This window comes from Dipteris shenzhenensis, chromosome 26 (genome assembly GCF_047967505.1).
Source record: "Dipteris shenzhenensis isolate YYH24624 ecotype China chromosome 26, Dip_SZ_1.0, whole genome shotgun sequence".
NCBI classification, from domain to species: domain Eukaryota; kingdom Viridiplantae; phylum Streptophyta; class Polypodiopsida; order Gleicheniales; family Dipteridaceae; genus Dipteris; species Dipteris shenzhenensis.
Genome location: NC_141621.1, coordinates 49174000 through 49194804, shown reverse-complemented (window position 1 = coordinate 49194804; position 20805 = coordinate 49174000). Strand labels below are relative to the sequence as shown.

The 20805-nt window shown below is 44.2% G+C and overlaps 1 protein-coding gene across 4 annotated transcripts in view; it reads left to right on the top strand.

Moving 5' to 3' along the window:
- ARP9 (actin-related protein 9) overlaps window positions 1–20805 on the top strand; it is an 89077-nt gene that overhangs the window by 7720 nt on the left and 60552 nt on the right. For all 4 annotated transcript variants that reach the window (XM_087397768.1, XM_087397767.1, XM_087397766.1 and 1 more), the window contains 3 exons: window positions 10217–10359; window positions 19305–19364; window positions 19632–19694. In XM_087397768.1, the coding sequence (XP_087253894.1) occupies window positions 10217–10359; window positions 19305–19364; window positions 19632–19694 (266 nt within the window). The remainder of the gene's footprint in view (window positions 1–10216; window positions 10360–19304; window positions 19365–19631; window positions 19695–20805) is intronic.

Sequence of the window (20805 nt, the reverse complement as noted above, 5' to 3'; positions counted from 1 at the left end):
CAGTAGGGGTAGAAACTGCAAGAGCATGGGCTGCTCTTTTCTCAAAAAGATCAAGCTGAAAAAGCCCACGCAGCAACCATAGAATGCTTTTGAAGTGTCATCAAGCTGTTGTAATGCATGTGGCCATATCGGGCATGCCATAATTCTGCATTCTGCATGGCAGCAGTAGGGGTAGAAACTGCAAGAGCATGGGCTGCTCTTTTCTCAAAAAGATCAAGCTGAAAAAGCCCACGCAGCAACCATAGAATGCTTTTGAAGTGTCATCAAGCTGTTGTAATGCATGTGGCCATATCGGGCATGCCATAATTCTGCATTCTGCATGGCAGCAGTAGGGGTAGAAATTGCAAGAGCATGGGCTGCTCTTTTCTCAAAAAGATCAAGCTGAAAAAGCCCACGCAGCAGAGTACTAGATAATCTTAATGCATAATCATCTTCCCTGTCTCGGACAGCACATTTGTCATCCTCATCCGTAGAAGAGTCATAACTGCAAGTAAAAAATGCATATGTATCATCATTACAAGTGGCTGTACTATCCCGAGCATCTGGAGCAGCCAGCCTAGAATTTGAAATGCAAGATAAAAAGGCATAATCCTGTCCAACAAAGTTGGCTGCAGCATCCCCACTGTCAGATGCATGAGGAGCTGAATCTGAAACAGCCATTCCGGAGCTGTTTTTCTTCTCTTTTGCAAGCCTTTTCCTGCATTCTGCAATGTGATGACCTGGCTTTTTGCAGTAGTGACAAAAACCCTTCTTCTTGGGCTTACTTGCATCATTTTTAGCCTTTTGTGAAGGCTGTCCTGACCCACTGGAAGGCTGATTTACTGATGTCTTTGCCTGTCTCTTTGTTTTTGATTTAAACTTTGAGAGCATAGCTTGTTCACCTGCACGTGAAGCCAAGTTTTTCCTGGTCTGCTCTTCCTGAAGCAGAAGTCCTATCAACTCATGAAAAGTGAGAGGATTTGCACTCCCCCTCAATGATAAGTTCAGCGAGGTATGAAAGCTGAGATAAGACTCAATTCCTCCACTATCAAGAAGTCTCCTTGCTCAGACCAATTGGAGTGTCAAGGGATTATGAACTCTTTGTTTGTATTTGCACCATTTGCAGTTTTGACACTCCCAGTGGATCCAGACTTGAGAAGCTGCTTCCAGTTCCGTGAACTTTTGAAGCTGTGGTAAATCTCTGTCTACTCCGACGTCTTCATTTTGCCATTTCCTGTGTGAGTGGAATCTCAACATCTAGGCCTGCATTTTAATCATCTCTTAATCAGGAATAATCTCATCTATGTTTAATAATTGCTCTCTGAGATCCTGTAGCTTTGTGAGGTGGACTGACATGGAGTTACCCTCTTCCATATGTGTATTACTTAACTCTCTTTTCAAGAAAGATACCCTTGCATCATTCCGGGCTGCATACATGCTTTCTAAAATATCCCACGCTGCCTTCGAGGTCTTACACGACCGGATATGCGGAATGATAAATCTTTTCACTGAAAGAGAGATGCATGACAAAGCTAAGGCATCCCGTGAATCCCATCTCTTCTGCTCTGGAGTAGTGGCTATAGCTGCACCAACAACTTGTTCTGCAGCTGCACCCTGTGCACGACCTCTTCCACCTCCTTGCTGAGGAGGGGTATTAGGTGCCATACTTGCTGGTCGGATCTCACCCCCATTCACATAATCCCATAAATTGCGAGAAATCAGAATATTGCATACCATAAAACTCCAAAGGGAGTAGTTGGTACCATCCAACTTGTCTTCCTGTGAAAGACCACCGAACTGGAAGTCATTCTGATTTTGCTGGGCCATATCTGAGAAAGAGATTTAAGCAGATACAAAACTGAATTCCCTTACTGGGAATGAAACGCACAACTCCCAAAAAACACAGCCAAGCATTGGCTGTAAATGCAACTCAGATTCTTGTACTTGCACTATCAGAAATCTGTCCAAGCATCAAAAACTCTCGAGAATCTGCCAAAAGTGCTGCAAAACACTTCAAGAAAGGCAGTATGAACTGAAATCTCCAGAAATTGCTCTCCCAACACAAAAGCCCCAAAATAGGCCCGAAATTGCAACCAGAAAGGGGCAAATTGATCAAAAGCCCCAAATGTTGCAAGAATTGCCCTCTGTCTGTAAAAGCCCCAAATTTTACTGCAAAATTGCAGTGTAATCACAAAATCCCCAAATTTCTTCAAGAAATTGTAATGCAAAACTGAAAGCCCCAAATTTCGAGCTTGAAATTGCAATCAGGAAGGGGCAAATTCACTAAAAGCCCCAAATTTGCAATTTCTGATCAAAAGCCCCAAATTTCAGACCAAATCTGTAGATTTGTCTGCAATGTTTGCTTCGCAAGTAACTGTGAACCTGAAAATACCCAAATGACAGCAAAGAACTGCAAGTATCTGCTGGTACAGTGAGTACAGTCGACCAAGTACGAATGTACGACTGAGTATAGATTGTACGAACAGTTACACAGAATCGTACGGTGATGACGCAGGCTGTACGAAATCAGAATCTGTACGGAAGCAGAGCCTGTACGGAAGCAGTACGGAAGCAGGGACAATGACCTGCTGTACGGCTTGTACGCGCATGTATGGATGGTGACAGCGAACCGTACGCGTAGGTACAGAACTGTACGGCGAACCGTACAGTCTGGCGACAGACTGTACGGCTGAAGATTTGCTGTACGGAATGGAGATGCAGAATTTACGTTGCTTCACTTGTACGGACGACGAGCTGTACGACGACCACGCATGTACTGAAGGTACGGATGCAGTAGGAGCAATACGGCAGGGTACGGTACGGCAGGTAGCAGGTACTGCAAGGTACTGAAGGTACGGAAGGTAGCAGCAAGAGCGTGGGCTGTAGGCTGGAGCTGAACGAGAAAGAAGTAGGAAGCAGAATCAATTGCTCTGATACCAAATGTGAGAGATTGGAGAGAGAGAGAGAGAGAGCAAGAGAGTGAGAGCTTGAGAGCTGAAAGGTTGAGAGTTGAGTTGCAATAGAAGAGTGTAAAGAGTACAACTCAAAGAGTGAAAGATAAGGTTTTGTCCTAGTGACAAACCTTAGTAGTCACTAACCATAGTTAGTGAACTAACTGCGGTTAAGGGGAAAAACCTCTTAAAGAGGGAAAAGTGCCCCTAACTAGCTTATTAAATTACATTGGTCATTGCTGAATTATATCTATAATTCTAACATTCCTCGCTCTCATTCTTCAAGGGCTTTGAGCGAGATTTCCTACTGTTACTTTTGGCAGGTTCTTTTGGTTATATGGTTTTCATCCCACTAGACAGGGTTTTGATTTATTTTTTGTTTGGGTGCGCTACTGGGCACTTTGGACTCTATGGATGGACAGAAATCATAGAGTCTTTGGTGATCCTACTTCTTAATCTTTGTTTTTTTCAAAAGATTATTATATCATTTTTATTACTTAGTACTTTCTTAATAATTATTTATTAAATAATTTCATGATTGTTACTGATTAATTTAAATTTATTATTTATTAATTAAATTAAATAACTTTTACATGATAATTCAAGAGTTGTTGCAATCAACGTAGAGGTGGTGTAAAGATACACCTTTTGTTGAAAATGATGCAAAAGATATCTTCTCTTATGACTCCGAATCTCTTTCAGAGTCTTCCTCGCGCAACTGCTGATTTTTTGCTCAAGAATAGTGCCATAAAGCTTTGTCGTTAGGCTGCTCACCATGCTTGTTCCAAAATTCTTTGCTATCTTGCTATCTCCCCCCTTATGGATCGGCAATCCTATTTATTTGCCAATCTGATGGGAATCCTTCTTCTAGTCCTATTCATAAGCTTGGTAAGCATTTTCTTTGTCTTTTGCCTCCCATGTCAACATTTATGCTACTAGTAACTAGCCCTTTTGTGTCTCGGCCTTCCCATTAGCAAGCTTTTCAGGCCTTTTCCTATGTACGATTCCATTTGTTGCTTTGATAGTAAATCTGTGATTTATCTTTTCTTCCCCTTCTCTTTTAACAATGAGAAATTAAAAAGCCATCTTACATAAAATCCCTAAAATGGGAGTGCATAAGGCATTTATCTATTTCTTTGTACTGACATAGTATGGCCATTGTTACATCAGTTTTAAGACCGAGAGTCTTTGGGGCTTAGAGTTGAATTCTCTGATAAGAGTAGTTTGCCCTTCTTTGCAAGCAGCCCATTTCCTCTTTTTCCTGGCTTTTTATACTTTGGAGGGTGAGCTCCTTTGACAATTAAATATTCGGAGTTGGTCTGAAAATCTTATCTTTGCTGGCCCTATTGACACATTTTATTCGAGGCATCACAAAGTGCTTTGCATCTTTCTTGGATAGAACAAACTGTCTATTGCCAGTTCTAGACGTGGCGTAAATTGTGACTAAAGTGTTGTCCTTCTTTATTGTGATTCCGAGCATAGTGACCCCTTGAAGCATATTGCGGTTTTCAAAAGTTGCACCCCATGGCTCCTCATGTTCCTTGAAATACCTCTTTGTCATCACTAAGAACAGCTTCTCTTTTTTTTTCGACCAAGAACCAAGCTCTCTTAGTGGTCTTAAGTGCACTCCGTTACGGGAAGTCCTTTGGGGCATAATCTTTTCCCTCGTGCGTCAAGGTCATATCATTGACAAATACTAAAACATCAACATCCATGACAATCTTGGCATGCTCCATGATTCCTATATACAAAAACAATAAGGATCACTTTGGGACGCGAAGGAAAAGTATGTGAAAGTGTGTTGGCCTATCATGCTCATGTTATGATTGGTGGACAAGGATAAGTGCATGCCTTGGTGTGATCTATGAAGGTATCAATCGAACACTTGAGAATTGAAAAGAAATGATAACAAGGGGAATCAATGGAGCCACAATGTATGAATAAATAAGAGAGATTGCAGAATTGAGATGGGAATGCTTCATTCTCCTCTCCATGCAACAACCTTTCTTTTGAAGCCCAAATGGTTGTGCTAGAATCCGCAACAAGATGTTGAAGTGATGAGAAACTTTGGATAGAGTTGGAAAGGATGAGCAGAGAGGATTTTAAGAAGGATAAATTGTCAATGTATCTTAGCCAAGTGGGTGCATTTGGCGAGCTCCCCGCTTCTTTGATAGATGCACTTAAACTCAAAGCTCTCGGACCTGGGTTACCCAGCCTATGGATTGTTGTTTTGAGAGCTTCTAGCTAGTTTAACTGAACCCTAATTGCCTGCAGCTTAGTATGACTTAGCAATCCTTTAAGATTGAAGTGCTCTTACACTCTTCAAGTTTCATCTGAAGGCAACTAGAGAGAGTAGTCAGTTGTGAGTAGACAATCTCATTCACATTAGAGAAAACTTTTACAATTCAAGAAGAGAAGGTTCTATATAGAAGTTGCCTTAAGTAAATTCAGGGGTGGGTTTTTTCTTTTGATCTGTTATTGTTGCATTTAATTTATTGGTGGCGAAGAGTAAATGACTTCATCATAGCATTGAATACCTCTAGACCATATCACATTATCCAAGCACCATATCCATGTGTTGTTGGAAAGGTCACCTCCCCCATCTGTAAGCCCCCAAATGAGGAGAGCATGGGGGAGGTAGACCAAGGCCTGAAGGGGCTGCCACATGGGCAGCACAAAGCCATGGAATCCAGCTGCCTAGGAAGGGCCTGGCAGAAGCAACAAATGGCACAAGAATAGGTGCCTACATGGCGGGATAGTTGAACTTCAGGTACGGCTGCAGTACAGCAAGTGACGGGGCAGGACAAGAGCTGGCAGAGGCACAAAAGATGGCGGGAGGTACGGCTTCTATACGGCAGCAAATAGGGCAGGGTCACGACTTGCAAGTAGAGCTGGCACATGGCGCAGCATAGCAGGAGCAGAGGCGAGCCTTTTGGGCAGGATTGCGACCTGGAAGAGGGCGGGACTTATGGGTTGGACCCCCCGCATTGGAAGGGGCCAGCAAAGGGCCCTAATGGGGCTGGTTGGGCTGAGCCAACGAGGTCAGTTGGGCCAGCCAACCAGGTCGGACTAGTCGGCCCAGTTAGGGCTGGCTGGTCGGTCCATTTGAAAGGGCCTTGTGCCCTATAAAAGGAGAGGCCCCTTGGCCTCAAAAATCATCATTTGGAGCAGCCCTCTGACAGTAGACAGGAGCAGCAAGAAGGCTAACCTTGGGCCTATCCACAGGAGGTGAAGGTGACCCTAAAGGAGCTGCAGACTGAGCTTGAGTGGGAGCTCACCTAGGCTGGGGGTTTCCAGACAGCAAGGTGGACTTTGGATGCGGAAAGTCTACTTACGCTCGAGGTGGAGCACGCGGGCTCGAGTCTAGAGATAGCTAGCAGATAGGAGGAGTACCTTGTGGTAAGATCACAAGACCACACCATTGGTGGGACTCTGGATCTATCTCTTTTGTATTGTGTCCATAGCTTTGGTGGTTTCTCTGTCTGGCTGGTTCATTGTCTATTGATGAGTCTACACATCTATTCTATGGACATAAGTTTAAGAAGTTTGTGATTCCACACCCCACACACTCACTGTGTGAGCTCTTGGGCAATTCTGTTAGTCTTCCGCTATGCATACCCTCTGTTGGGTCATTTCTAACATGGTATTAGAGCCCAAGTAGGAGGCTCACAGGTGTTGGAGCCTGAAGGCAGGGACCTTGCTGAAGGATGACCTTGATTCAAAAGCTCTTGGGAATCGAATTTCACGACTGGAGGACAGTGCCCTTGCAAGGAGGAGGGTGACTTAGGTTCAGTCAGGTGTGTTCAGAGTTCTGGTCTACTGAAGATTGAGTTTAATCGACTTTGCTGTGTGGTTTAGCAGCAGAGATGTCCACCTCTTCAGCTCCTTCTCTCCCTTCCTCCTCCCCCAAATTTCTTTCTTTCACCATCCCTAACTTTGGAGAGTTTGGGAAACTGCACGGGACAAACTACCCGATCTGGAAAGTGAAGATTTGGAGTCATTTAGTGGCTTGGAAGCTGTGGAAATTGACAACGGGAGTGGAGGCGAAGCTGGAGGACATGGTGGATAGACAGGGGAATATACTCATGGCAGTAGACAGAGAGGAGCTCGAAGCTCGGGAAGACAAAGATGCCCATGCCTTGGCATTGATCATAGGGACTATGGCAGATTCTGTGCTTCCTCACATCCAGAGGGTTGAGATGTCAGTAGAGGCGTGGGTCACTTTGAAGGATCTGTATGAGACAGACAACACATCCCGGATCTTGCTTCTTCAGCATCAGCTCTACAATCTTGATATGGATGAGGGAGATTCGGTACATAACCACTTGACGAAGGTCAAGGTGGTGAGGGATCAACTGGCATTAGTTGGTCAGAAGGTGGAATCGTGCCATTTGGCCTTGATGGTACTAAGGAGGCTACCTTAGAGTTTCAAAAGCTTTGTAACGACTGTGACAACAGGACAGAGGACCAAACCTCTGACTTTTAAGGAGTTGGGTCCATTATTGCTACAGGAAGAAGCTAGGGAGAAGCCCTACAACAACGGCAAAGACGACAAGGCGTTGCTAGCGAAAGATTACGTTGGTAAAGGAAAGGGCAAGCCTAATGGTGGCAACGACTCTGATGACGAGGACACTTCCAAGAGGAAGCAGAAGAAAAGTGCTTCGATTGTGACACACAGGACATTTTGCGAAGGACTGCAGAAAGAAGAAGGCGGATTAGAAAAACAAGAGGAAGGAGTCCGACTCAGATTCAGAGGGTGATACAAAGGCCAAAGTAAATGTGGTAATTGAAGAGTTGTTCTTGGTAACATCTCCGTGTGTTACTGAGATCAGATGTGTTGACATAGAAACCACGGTGAGGATGTCTGACATTGAGATGTGGGTCGACGAGGAGTCAGAGACCTTTGTGAAGGTGACGGACAACATGGAGCGCTTGGTATCTTCTAGGTGCGTGGCTGTTGACACTGACATGAGGGTGGATTCCATGGAGTGCCTTGGGGTCTCATGTTTAGATGGATGCTGTACTTCAGAAGGGGACAGTACAGGATTACACAGACTATTGGTGGGTGCCTCGATCAGGTGCATGGTTTGCTTTCAGATCAAGCACACAGGCAGTACGACGATCTGGTATGTACTTGATGTTCTTCGTGTGAGCCTTTATAGCATGCCGTGGAGAGACTCTACTCTTCATTTGTCTCAGGTAATGCGAGATTAGAAGGAATTCTTCTTCGAAGGCAGAAGGGGAAGTGTAGGTGCTTCTTCAAATCTCAGCCACAAAGTGTTGGAAGGTGATGGACAAAGTGTACTGAAGCTAGAAGAGTACCTGCTTGAGAGCTCAGTGAGAGTTCATGGTCCAGGCTATCTGGAGATATTCATTTGTTGCAGACCTTGCCAAGGAAGGATGGGTTGAAACAGGCCCTCAGAGCATGGTGCTTGGAAGGCTCCAGGTTTCTCACTCATTATGAGGGGGACAACTGGAAGATCATGACGGTTGGATTGCTCGAGTTCGAAGGCGGGAACGTGACTAAAGGCGGTGATGCTACCAGAGATGGACCTGTGTACCAAGATGGTGTGCGGAAGCGGAACCAGACTTGGTGGAGGAGGTGCCACTGGATGAAAAGCTAGGAAAAGATTTCGACAACAAAATGTTCCAGAGGACTATGACCAGGGAGTTACTGGAGCATCGTCATCGACGTGTTGGCATTGGGCCGAGATGTGTCGGTGAGAGAGGGTGTTGGAAAGGTCACCTCCCCATCTGTAAGCCCCCAAATGAGGAGAGCATGGGGGAGGTAAACTAAGGCCTGCCACATGGGCAGCACATGGGCTGCCATGTGGGCAGCACAAAGCCATGGAACCTAGGTGCCAAGGAAGGGCCTGGTAGAAGCAACAAATGGCACAAGAATAGGCGCCTACATGGTGGGACAGTTGTACCTCAGGTACGGCTGCAGTACAGCAGGTGACGGGGCAGCACAAGAGCTGGCAGAGGCTGGCGGAACAGGCAAGGACCTGTACGGACAAGTACAGCCTCTATATGGCAGCATAGTGGGTGTCTACAGGCAGGGACATGACCTGCAAGCAGAGCTGGCACATGGCACAGCATAGCAGGAGCAGAGGAGGGCCTTGTGGGCAGGATTGCGACCTGGAAGAGGGCGGGACCTATGGGCTGGACCACTGGAAGGGGCCAGCAAAGGGCCCTAATGGGGCTGGTTGGGCTGAGCCAACCAGGTCGGGCCAGTTGGCCCAGTTAGGGCTGGCTGGTCGGTCCATTTGAAAGGGCCTTGTTCCCTATAAAAGGAGAGGCCCCTTGGCCTCATAAATCATCATCTGGAGCAGCCCTTTGACAGCAGACAGGAGCAGCAAGAAGGCTAACCTTGGGCCTACCCACAGGAGGTGAAGGTGACCCTAGGAGCTGCAGACTGAGCTTGAGTGGCAGCCCACCTAGGCTGGTTTCCAGACAGCAAGGTGGAGAAGATCTTCGGACGCAGAAAGTCTACTTATGCTTGAGGTGGAGCACGCGCGGGCTCGACTCTAGAGATATCTAGCAGATAGGAGGAGTACCTTGTGGTAAGATCAGAGGACCACACCATTGGTGGGACTCTGGATCTATCTCTTTTGTATTGTGTCCATAGCTTTGCACAGAAATATATGATTTTGGTGGTGTCTATCTGGCTGGTTCATTGTCTATTGATGAGTCTACACATCTATTCTATGCACATAAGTTTAAGAAGTTTATGATTCCACACCCCACACACACACTGTGTGAGCTCTTGGGCAATTCTATCAGTCTTCCGCTGTGCGTACCCTCTGTTGGGTCATTTCTAACATGTGTATGGTATGATGAACAAGAGTAAACCCCTGGGGTAGTGGTAAAAATAAGGCCTGAGGTGACAATGTAATGCTTATAAAGTTAAACTTACCTTTGAGACGTGGCACTGTTTTTTCTTGTGGATGGCTTGGCATTTGAGGGTTGGAGGAACTGTAGTGATAGGGGCTCGGATAGTCTGCATGTTCATTTATATGCAAGCAAACACGGAGAGTGTTTTCGCCTAGGATTCCATATATAGACATGAATGTAGATTCTGGGAATGCATGTGACAACAGCAAGTGACTTGAGTCTCCGTATTTACTGTAAAATAGTATTCTTTTTCTACTGGGTATGCTGAAGTGCGTATATAATTGTTGCTGTTGATTTTCTTTGGATCTCCATATTTACTGTAAAATAGTATGCTTTTTCTACTAGGTAAGCTGAAGTGCGTATATAATTGTTGCTGTTGATTTTGTTGTCAGGTTCAACAAATCTTCGAATTGGGCTGGCATCAAGCCAAGCTCCTGCTGTTGTGCATCATGTTATCGCTTGGGATAAAAGTAAGGGACACATTAATGGAGATACTTCTGGGCAAAGTTTAAAGGGTGCTGTTGGTGAGGAAAAGGTGATGTTAAATGCTTTGTTTTCTTTTTTCCTTCTACCTTTGTTTCATGTGCTTTTTTTGGGATGGGTCTGGTCTGGTCTGGTTTGGTTTTGTTTTGGGTCTCTCTCTCTCTCTCTCTCTCTCATAGTAGGATGCTCGCTTGTTTTGTGTTAGGCTGCTCACTTAGTAGCTCCACCCTTTTGCTCATTGTACCAGGTTTTCTATCAGTCTCAGAGACCCACCGGTCTTTAGCAGACGTTAATAAACTTTGTTTTCTTTCTTTCTTTCTCTCTCTTTCTCTCTCTTTCTCTCTATAAATTTCCGTAGCTCTTTGTATCTCCCTATACCCTGCCCTCACTTAGCCTCCATACAACTCCCGCTCAGCCTCTGTACCGCTTTGCTCAGCTCTCCATTCCAGCTCGGGGGGGGGGATCCCCTTCCTGAACCCTGAGCTGTGTCAGCCTCCCTTGCCCAATATGGGGTTTGGTTTCCAGGCAAGGGGCAACATTAGAAGGGTACATGCAGAGATAATGGTGTGTTCTAAGCTGAAGGCTTCAACTCCCACATGCAAATAGTGATACTCATTTGTTGCTTCAGACCCTACACTAGTCCCATTTGAAAAGATATACTGGACACAATATGACAAAGAACTCAAGCTTCGACTCACAGCAGAATTCAAGAATTGTGGAGTGGTAAGCAAGAAGTCATAGAAGGGTACATGCAGAGATAATGGTGTGTTCTAAGCTGAAGGCTTTGACTTTGACATGGAAATAGTGATACTCATTTGTTGCTTCAGCCCCTACACCAGTCCCGTTTGAAAAGATATATTGGACACAATATGACAAGGAACTCAAGCTTTGACTCACAGCAGAATTCAAGAAATGTGGAGTACTGGTAAGCAAGAAGTCGTAGAAGAGGAATACAAAATCCCCTCCCCGACCACATCTTGCTTGGTACTATTCAGGAGATGATCAACAACACAGAGATGGAGTCAATGAAAGAAGAGATGATAGTGGAAGTGGACAACACATAGAGCAAGATCCAGCCCTTCTATATTTTTTATAAATTGTGGGATGGTATGATGAAGAATGAGATAGAGAAGAGAAATTAAAGAACCTCATAGTAGAAGGATACCCAGCATTGAATGGGATGATGATGATATATGTGGCATGTGTGTTTTATCAAAGGGGTCACATGTTGGAATCTATTGTAGAAACATGACAGCAAAGATATAGATCCAAAGGTAGATTCTCAAACTAAAGGGCACCAAGGTGTGGATATGAGAAGAACTCTCTTTGAATAAGCCTAAACAAAAAGCAACAAAATTCACTTAGGCAAATGGCTTGTTAATAGGGAGGGGAAGCTCTTATTAGGGAATTCAATCAAAGCCCAAAGACTCACTCTTACACTGATGTAATTGTGGCCATACTATGTTAACACAAGAAATATATATGCTTCTGTAATAATGATGGAGGTGCTTCATGCATCACCATTTATTAGTCTCATAGATCTTTTTGATCCCGGGCATTGATAAAGCTCTCTCTCTCTCTCTCTATCACGGATGATCCACAGTAAGCCATCGGTTCCCCAGTTAGGGGCATCTATATTGCAGTTAGATGCGGCATCCTAGACTCTTACTTACCTATACCTCGTGCGAGACTATGGCTCATGTACTACAATGCTGAAGGACCAGAATTCCCAAGAATGCAAATGTGTGCAATGAATGCAGAATTTGAATGCCGTTTGAAGCAGTGGCTCCAGCTCGACTAGTTCTATCTACTGAGATGATCCACTGCCATAACAATTCGGTCGGTGCCATCATAAATATAAATACATAGTACACCATTGGCATATAATATATAATAATGTTCAAATGTCTACTAATCAAGAATTAATGATTTCTTTGGTCATGACACTCCCTCTTGCTTGAATGGGCAGATGTTCTCTTTTGGATTCTCTCTTGTCTCTTTCTCTTGCGTATGCTTTTCTCTTTTACTTCTGCATTTGCATCTCCTCTTCATAATCTGCAAATAGTCTTCTCTTGATAGTACACGATCTCTTATATATCAAAACTTAGATCTCATCTTCAAGTTCTGGTTCTTCCTGATGCTGAATATTCAAAATGCTGAAGTACCACTGCAGTGCCTCTTTAATATCTCTCATGCTCAGAATCTTCTTCTAAATACCAAGCTGTTGAAATCTCTTCACAATAACTTGCTCAATAGCTGAAACTTATTCTTAACAAATTGGTTAGTATTAACGAATTCTCTTACCCAAATGCTTTAAACTGGGTAGACCGTAGACCTTGGTTATAGATGATTTTGCGATGGAGAACTGCTTAGCCTATAGAAAGTATAGATCATCACTCTCTTTTTTCAACTCTTCTGTTTCAGCCCTATTCATTCTATATATACTCTCTTTCTAATTCACAAATCCATACACCAGTGTTGGTTGAATGGATAGCATTTACTCTTGGTTCTATGTTCACTGTCATTCCTGGGATGAGAAAGTAGAAGCCTCACCCCTCTTGCTTGGATGCTTTGCCTCTCCCTTTTACATAATTAGTCTTGCCAATTTTGGCTAATAGAGTAGGACATTTATGCCCTGGATGCCTTGGCTTATGTTTCTTACATCCGAAACATTTACCCTCCTTAATCAGCCTTTTCTTTTCATCGTCAGTCATGGAAGGAATGGTATCCATCCAGGACGTGATTGGCTATTAACATTTTGTACAATAGCTTTCTCCTTTCCTTTGTTGAAGGGTTTACAAGGATTCAATTTCCTCTCAACAATCTCAACCAATTTAGTGAGGTCTTTTAGGGTGGTTGGGTTGAATATTTCAACCTCATCCCTCACTTTCGGGCTTAGGGCTGCTAAATACTTCTTCCTTCTATCATCCTCACTCTTCTCATGTAACTCTAAAGAGAGTTTGCAAAACCTGGCTGTGAATTCAATGTTACTCTCATTATCGAATTGCCTAAATCTTTCCCAACGGAAGGTCAATTCTTCTTCATGCCTTAGAGTCATGAAAGCGACCTTCAACTGCTCTACAAACTTGGACCATTGAAGAATAGGCTCTTTTTCCGTTTGTAATAAGGACCATTACATCAAAGCATCCTTCTGTAGATGCAGTGTGGCAAGAGCAAGCTTCTCGTGATCGGTCTTATCTTGATGGGCAAAATATAGCTCAAAATGGCGAATCCACTTAAGGATTTTATACACCTCTCTGGCTCTATCATATTTTGGGAATTGTATTCTCTCTTGGGGTTGGAATTTAGCTCTCTTCAAGGGGGTACTTAAATCTTCATCCCCAAAATTCAGCACTCTATTAGTCCCTAATTTTGTTAAAATGGATTGTTCAATCATATGGCTAAGTTGAGAAATTAGCTGATCAACGGGAGACTCCTCTTTCCCTCTTGCATTTGGATTATAATCCATGTGCATGGGATTTTGAGTTAAGGTGTAAACTCAGCGCCTTGCTCTTGGATGGACTCGTTTCTCCCTTCATTTCTAAAGGAAAACTCCCTATCAAGAGGTTCTTGAAGGACATATGAAGGTAATTCTGTGTGTGGATTATCATACTCTATATGTGTGTAACTCTGATCTAAACTATCCTCTTCTGGAGGAGATGATGGTGTTCTCTCTCTCTATCCCCTTCTGGTAGTGGAGGAAAAAGGACAAGGTCATTATTAAATCTCCCTTCCGCTTCCATTCTTTCAAGTTCAAGAACAAATTGAGAGGAAGAGAAAGGCACCTAATGTCAGAATGGGGTCTCCTAATGGATGATGTTTATAGAAAAGGTTTCTTCTACACTTGTCTCATAATTCTAAAGAAAGTTGTACCAAATATCACTTAAAGTTGATGAAGTTAGAAAGCATGTTGTTGTCAAATTCGAGTCAATGGGAAGATTGAGTTTCGTAAACAAGCCAAGAAGATGGAAGGTACAAAATTACGAATGTCAAATGACCTCACTCAAGCGAAACACAAGCCAAAAACAATGGAGTTAAAATAAAGTTAAAGAAGTGAGGAAAGTGAGAAAATGGGCCGTCTACCATGAAGGGAGAGTAATCATCAAAGATTACAAAGACTGTAATACTAAACTTGTCTTACTCATACTTCATCTAAAATTGATGCTTCTCCCTTTGTCTCTCTCTAAGATTGATGCATCTCTCTCTCTCTCTCTCATAGGTGAGATCATGGTGTGTACAGCTAGACTCCACTCAAAGCATGGTAACTGAGTCTTTTCAGCTAGACAACACATACTAGCAAGCCCCAGGGAGATGGCGGGGTCGAGCTCCAAAGCAAGAGTATGACAAACTCACCAACGAGTTGATGCACAGATCATGCTTCCCTCCATGTCCACTAGACCGGAGGCGGTCGACGGGGGTGACAAGGCACTTGTCGATGTAGGGCCACAACTAGGAGACCACAGGGGACCACACACACCGATCATTGACAGTGCTCTATCATAGGTTTTATACCATTGTAGTCTCATACACTATTGGGCTCCCCCTTGTGCTCGAACCCTCCGCTAGCCTCCTGAGGATCATCGCATTGATGCCATACGACAATGTCCATCCTATCCATGGGCTCCGACATTTTTATTATTAGTGTTTCTATGAGTATGTTGTATTTGTCTTGGGTGTGGATGCTTGCTTAGAGGCTTTAGTTCTTTAAGTTTCAACTCTCTCTCTCTCTCATTGTTCTCTCATTGCCCAGGTCCCATAGGCCGGTTTTGGTCTTCAGAGGACGATAATATATTCTTCTTCTTCTTCTTCTCTCTCTCTCTCTCTCATTGTTCTCTTGTTTCTTCCCTTAGTTTCTAGAAAAACCTCCTTACAAGGTTGGACTCTTGTAGTCTTTTGAAGGGGTACCATACAAGGAGATGGGAGCTACGCAAATCATGGGTTGGCACAGAGTGTTGGAAAGGTCACCTCCCCATCTGTAAGCCCCCATATGAGGAGAGCGTGGGGGAGGGAGACCTAGGGCAGGATGTGCCCAAGAGGAAAGGAAGAGAGGGGGACTGCCACCTGGGCAGCGCCTCACATCAAATAACATGGAAGGTATTTGGAGCTGGGATGGATCTGCAGCAGCAAAAGGTGGAGCAGTAGTCAACAGCACAAGGGACCCAGAATAGTACGGCTGCAGTACAGGCTGACACGTGGACTGTAAGGATCTGTATGGCGCTAGAGAAGGGCTAAGACTGGTTGGGCTGAGCCAACCAAGTCAGTTGCTTGTGCCCTATAAAAGGAGAGGCCCCGGGCTTCATTTTGCATCCAACAATTCAGCAAAAGCAGGAGCAACAAGCAGGAGCAGCCAGAAGCCACTCACTTGGGCCTCACACCGGGGGTGAAGGAGAGTTGAAGGTTTGTTGTCGCAGACTGAGCTCCGTAGGGGCTGGACCTTGGCTATCTTCTAGGGCAGCAAGGTGTTGTGATCTGGACGGAGAGTCTACATACGCTTGAGGTGGAGCACGCGGGCTCAAGTCTAGAGAAATCCGGCTAATAGTAGAAGTACGTGGTGGTAAGATCAAAGGACCATGCTCTAGTGGGACTTTGGATCCCTCTCTCTTATGTATTGTGTCCATAGCTTTGGACGGAAATATATATTCTTTTGGTAACTTCTATATCTGGCTGGTTCATTGTCTATTGATGAGTCTGCACATCTATGTGATGCACATAAGTTTAAGAAGTTTGTGATTCCACACCCCACACACACTGTGTGAGCTCCTGGGCCATTCTATCAGTATTCCGTTGTGCGTACCATCTGTTGGTCGATTTCTAACACAGAGAAGGGATAAAGTGGATGGACTCATGAAGTATATCAACTACTGATATTCCAGAAGATGCATGTGAAATTAGGGATCTAGTAACCTGTGAAGATCCAGGTTTGGGGCATACTTTACATGTCAGCATTGCCACTTAGTGGTGGAATCAGCTCAGCATTGCTTATGGGATTGCAAATAGGAGAGGATTATCTTGGAAGGGTTTGCTAGGATCTTCAGCACCTTTGCCCACCACCCTTTCTTCATGATGTGGAGTTCGGTTGCTTGGCTTTCCCTTCTAGGTCCTCAGGTATTTTACGAGAGGCGTGACTCTTCATGGGCTTTCTTGATTTGGCGACACTTAGTTGAGTCATGCCGCCCTCTGGATGATGTTCCAGCTTTGCCTTTCATAGCGATACATGCTTGTGTGGAGAGATTGTATACTGTTGCTTTGTTGATTTCTAGAAAGCATTTGACACAGTTTCATGCAAGAAGTTGTGGGAAAGGCGAGAAGAACTCAGAGAAGCAATATATCAACTTTACGAGAGAGTTTTAGCAGAGTTAGCATAGCAGCTAGTAGATGGGTCATTTTCCAAAGGGAAGGCTGTCATAAGCAGTGATACACGAGTGAAGCACCAACACTTTTGGCCTCTTTATTGCTGATTTGGAAGACTGGATGTAAATACACAGCAAAGAGGGGGTGCAGATTGGAGGATACGCTTTGCTAATACTTATGATGTGGTATTGTTCGCAAAGAGCAAGGAGAACTTGCAAGCAGGTTTGAATGAATTGAGAGAATTCTGCAGACACTTGGGAATGCAGGTCAATATAGATAAGACAAAAATTAATGGTGATTGGGACACGCAATAAATAGGTGGATGTCATCTTCGGAGGAGAACTCCTGTAAACAATGAACACATGTAATATCTAGGACTGGATCTCACAAACAATTGTAAATGGAATGCGTGTGTGGAGAGGAGAATCCTGGGAGGACTGAAGGCGTTATATAGCTTCCTGAAATAAATGCAAGAAGTCACATATGTGGAATTGGAATATGAGAAAATTCCTATATGCTATACTTGTGCAGACAGTAATCCTTTACGGATGTCTAGCTTGGGCACCCGGATGTACTAGGAAAGAATAGAACTTTACATAAACGTTTCCTAATTGGGGAGCTAGGGGTTAAGACACAGATACCCCACCCCCACCCTATTCTACTGGCTGAAAAAGTTATGATAGCTCTAGAAGGGGAGCATTATGTCATTTCATGGCTTACCTCAACAAATTGAGGACAGTTGTAGGATACCACACAAGGCGATGGAAGCTACGCAAAGCACGGGAGCACAAGGTGTTGGAAAAGTAGAGGTCAGCTCCCCATTTGTGAGCCCCCGGGGGGGTGTACCTAGGGTTTGAGGGATTGCCACATGGGCAGCATAGTGGCTGCCATGTGGGCGATAGTTAGACAAAGGAAAACAAAAGAGGAATACCTGGTAAAGAGGGCACCTCTTGGAGGGCAGAGCAGAGGCGAAAGTGTCACGTGGCTGTCCACAACTGGAGCAAGCTAGATTGCGCTGGGGTTCCAGCAATTATGGGCTGCGATGAGGTGGCAGATGACGTCAGTGGCTGTACAGTTTGGAGGTATTCTGGGGTTGGAAGAGGTCCAGACAGAGGTGGATCTACAACAGGAAGATGGCATAGGAATTGCAGCTATACTGGGCAGGTTTGGGCCTGCAAGGACAGCCTAGAAACAGGCAGTAAAGACCAGAAGAAGAGGGTTGAAAGGTCGGCTGTTGTGGGGTCTGGTTGGTAGCCTGCACCCACTCGGCTGTAGGGGAAAATCAGTTGGCCCATTTAGGGCTGGCTGGTCGGTCTTCTTGGAGGGGCTTGGATCCCTATAAAAGGGGGCCTTTCGGGGCCTCCATTGGCATCAGCTGGAGCAGCCTTTCAGGGGGCGCAGCAGAGGACCTTCCTTGGGCCTACATCCAGGAGCTGAAGGAGGCATAGAGAAGCTGCAGACTTAGCTCAGAAGGTGCTGCCCACCTAGGCTAACTACCTAGTTCGTAAGGTGGAGAGATCACTGGATGGAGAGTCTACATAAGCTCAGGAGGAGCATGCGGGCTCAGAGATCTAGAGGTGCCAAGCAAATAGTAGGAGAGCTTTTGGTAAGATCAGAGGACCACGGTTTGGTGGGACTCTGCATCTCTTTTGTATTGTGTTTGGTTTTGGATGGAAATATACCATTGTGGATTCGAAATTTTTCTTGGAGCACTGTCTATTACTGGCTTGCACACAAGCTTATGGTTGTGAAGTACACACAAGTAAAGAAGTTTTGATTCCGTAGTGAAACAATTCCCAATGCAATTCTTGGGGACGCTCTAACAGTCTTTAGCTGCGGGATACTCTCTGGGGAGGGTACAAAGTGGATATAAACATGGGGGCACAACAATTGCTGATATACCATAAGATGCATGTGAAATTAGGGAGATAGTGATGCAGAAAATGCTATAAAAACTATGGCGAAACCCGGGGACAAAAATGCAGTTCTACAAACAAGAAATTAACTGAATGGATAGCTATAGGATGCAGAAATACCCAAGGGAAGACATCAATATTTAAAAGGCATCTAATCTGCAAGTTCACATGATCTAGAGGTGGAGAGGGGCAAGTGGGCAAGATTCAAGAGTCCCTAGAGAAGAAAGGACCTCCAAAATCTACCCCACAGGGGACTTGAAAAATGAGCAGCATGTACTCTTAAAATGTAGAGCTTATGCACACATCCGAGAAGATTATGGGGACAATAGAAATAGCCTGAAAAATCTGCTGGATCAGCAAGCCTGAAAACTAGGGAGCTACTTAAAAGAATTTTTGGAACATCGCAGCAAAGTATTAGGGCTAATGCACAACTATCTCAACACAGTGGATGTAAGTGTCACTATTAGTTAATAGTGATTGGCAGTCCCATAGATGCTGCCGTGTGCCCTCCCTAAAGCAGATGTACTAGATGGCTTTTTGCTGTCCCATAGACCTGTTGGTCTCCCGTGGACATTAATAGACTTTCTTTCTTTCTCTCTCTCTCTCTCTCTCCCCCCCCGTGCGCATGTGCCCGCTTGCTTGCTCCACATGCATATGCGTGCACATACACACATGTATGTATGTATAAGGCCTCTTTGTGAGGGTTGATTGCTCACATGTTTGTTTCCAGTTTGGCAGATGTTCTCTTACTGCAGCACGAAAGAACGAGAGGGAAGACGTTCTTCAACTGGTTAGATTTTCTGTCAAATTCACTTGACTCTTACTTCACAAGTAACTATTGATGATTGTTTGGCCTCTGGTTGTATTTGGTTTTTGACTAAAGGATAACGTGCAGCATTTAGCATTACACACCATTATAAGTTTGTCAGTGTAATGATGCTCACGATAATTTCTATTACTGTTTAAATGCTTGATTATTTTTGTAGGAATCCTTGTTTATACATTCTTTATGATTACTGGCATCTATTGGTGTAACTTGGTCTGGTGTTGTTTTTAGGTTGAAATGCAATTAAGAGTTCAGCCATTTTTAAAAGATGAAGGAAGAAGTGGGCAAAGAAAGGTAATCAAGTTAGTGTTTTGTTGCTAGGAACAGATCATGGCTTCTTGCTGAACGACTCTAAATTACATGGTAAAATGATCAAAGTAGATGGGAATCAGGATGGTTTGCTTTTAAGGACACGTAAAGGAGATTGATGGGAGTACATGTGAACTTGGCTAAGCCTATTTACAATGATGTTTGTTGTGCAAGAAAGAGATTAAAGATAGCTCTTTTTCATATGTCCTCCATTTTGCTAATTGTGAAGAGGCCTATAAAAGACTCACAAGCTACATGGCAGTATGATCAACGTAGATGTGAAATAATAAGTTTGTTGAAAGGACACGTATCACAAGTCTCACTTTTGTTTCACCATTGATGGCCTTTAATTGAGGCATAGAGTAGGAATGGGCTGCTAACAGTGGTAAGAAGCATTTATATTACCTCTCGAGCTAACCCTAGCTAGACTATACCTAATTTGGGTTACGTATTAACTTAGGCATAATGGGTACTAGACAGGGTGAATAACTTTCGGGGCTAAATACAGGTTAATTGGTGCCTAAGGGGTAGTTACTAAAGCTCGGCTAAATGTAGCCGTAGGGGTTGAGGTTTTAAGTGGCTTGACTCATTATTGTGGTGCTTGGACTCTTCAGTGTTAGCCCTTTAGGTTGAACCTCTACACATAGGTAGCAATAGATGCACACATGAATTGCTGCAAACTGAAATGCCAACACAGGCTAGAATGGAAGTGTTTAACTCAAAATGCAATCTCTGCTGCAAATGCACAATGAACCCCAAATAAAGCACACCAACTGAGGAGTTTTAAAGGTGAGGAGGTGAGAGGGAGAAGCTTCCTTTGAAGTTTCCCAATGGCTTCTCACAAAAGCCAGAGATTTGACCTCATCCTATGTGGCACACAGGCACGATATACCCAATTAGAATGCACCAAACACATGCACTAAATGCAATACCTGCATCTGGTTGGCTGCCGTAGAGTGAGTGAGATGGTGAAAGAAAGAAAGTTTATTAAAAGTCTTCGAAAGACCCAAGGGTCTATGAGACTGAATGAGACTTGATACAATGACCTGATAGGGTGGAGCCTTTGATTGGGCATCATCACCCACAATGAATACAA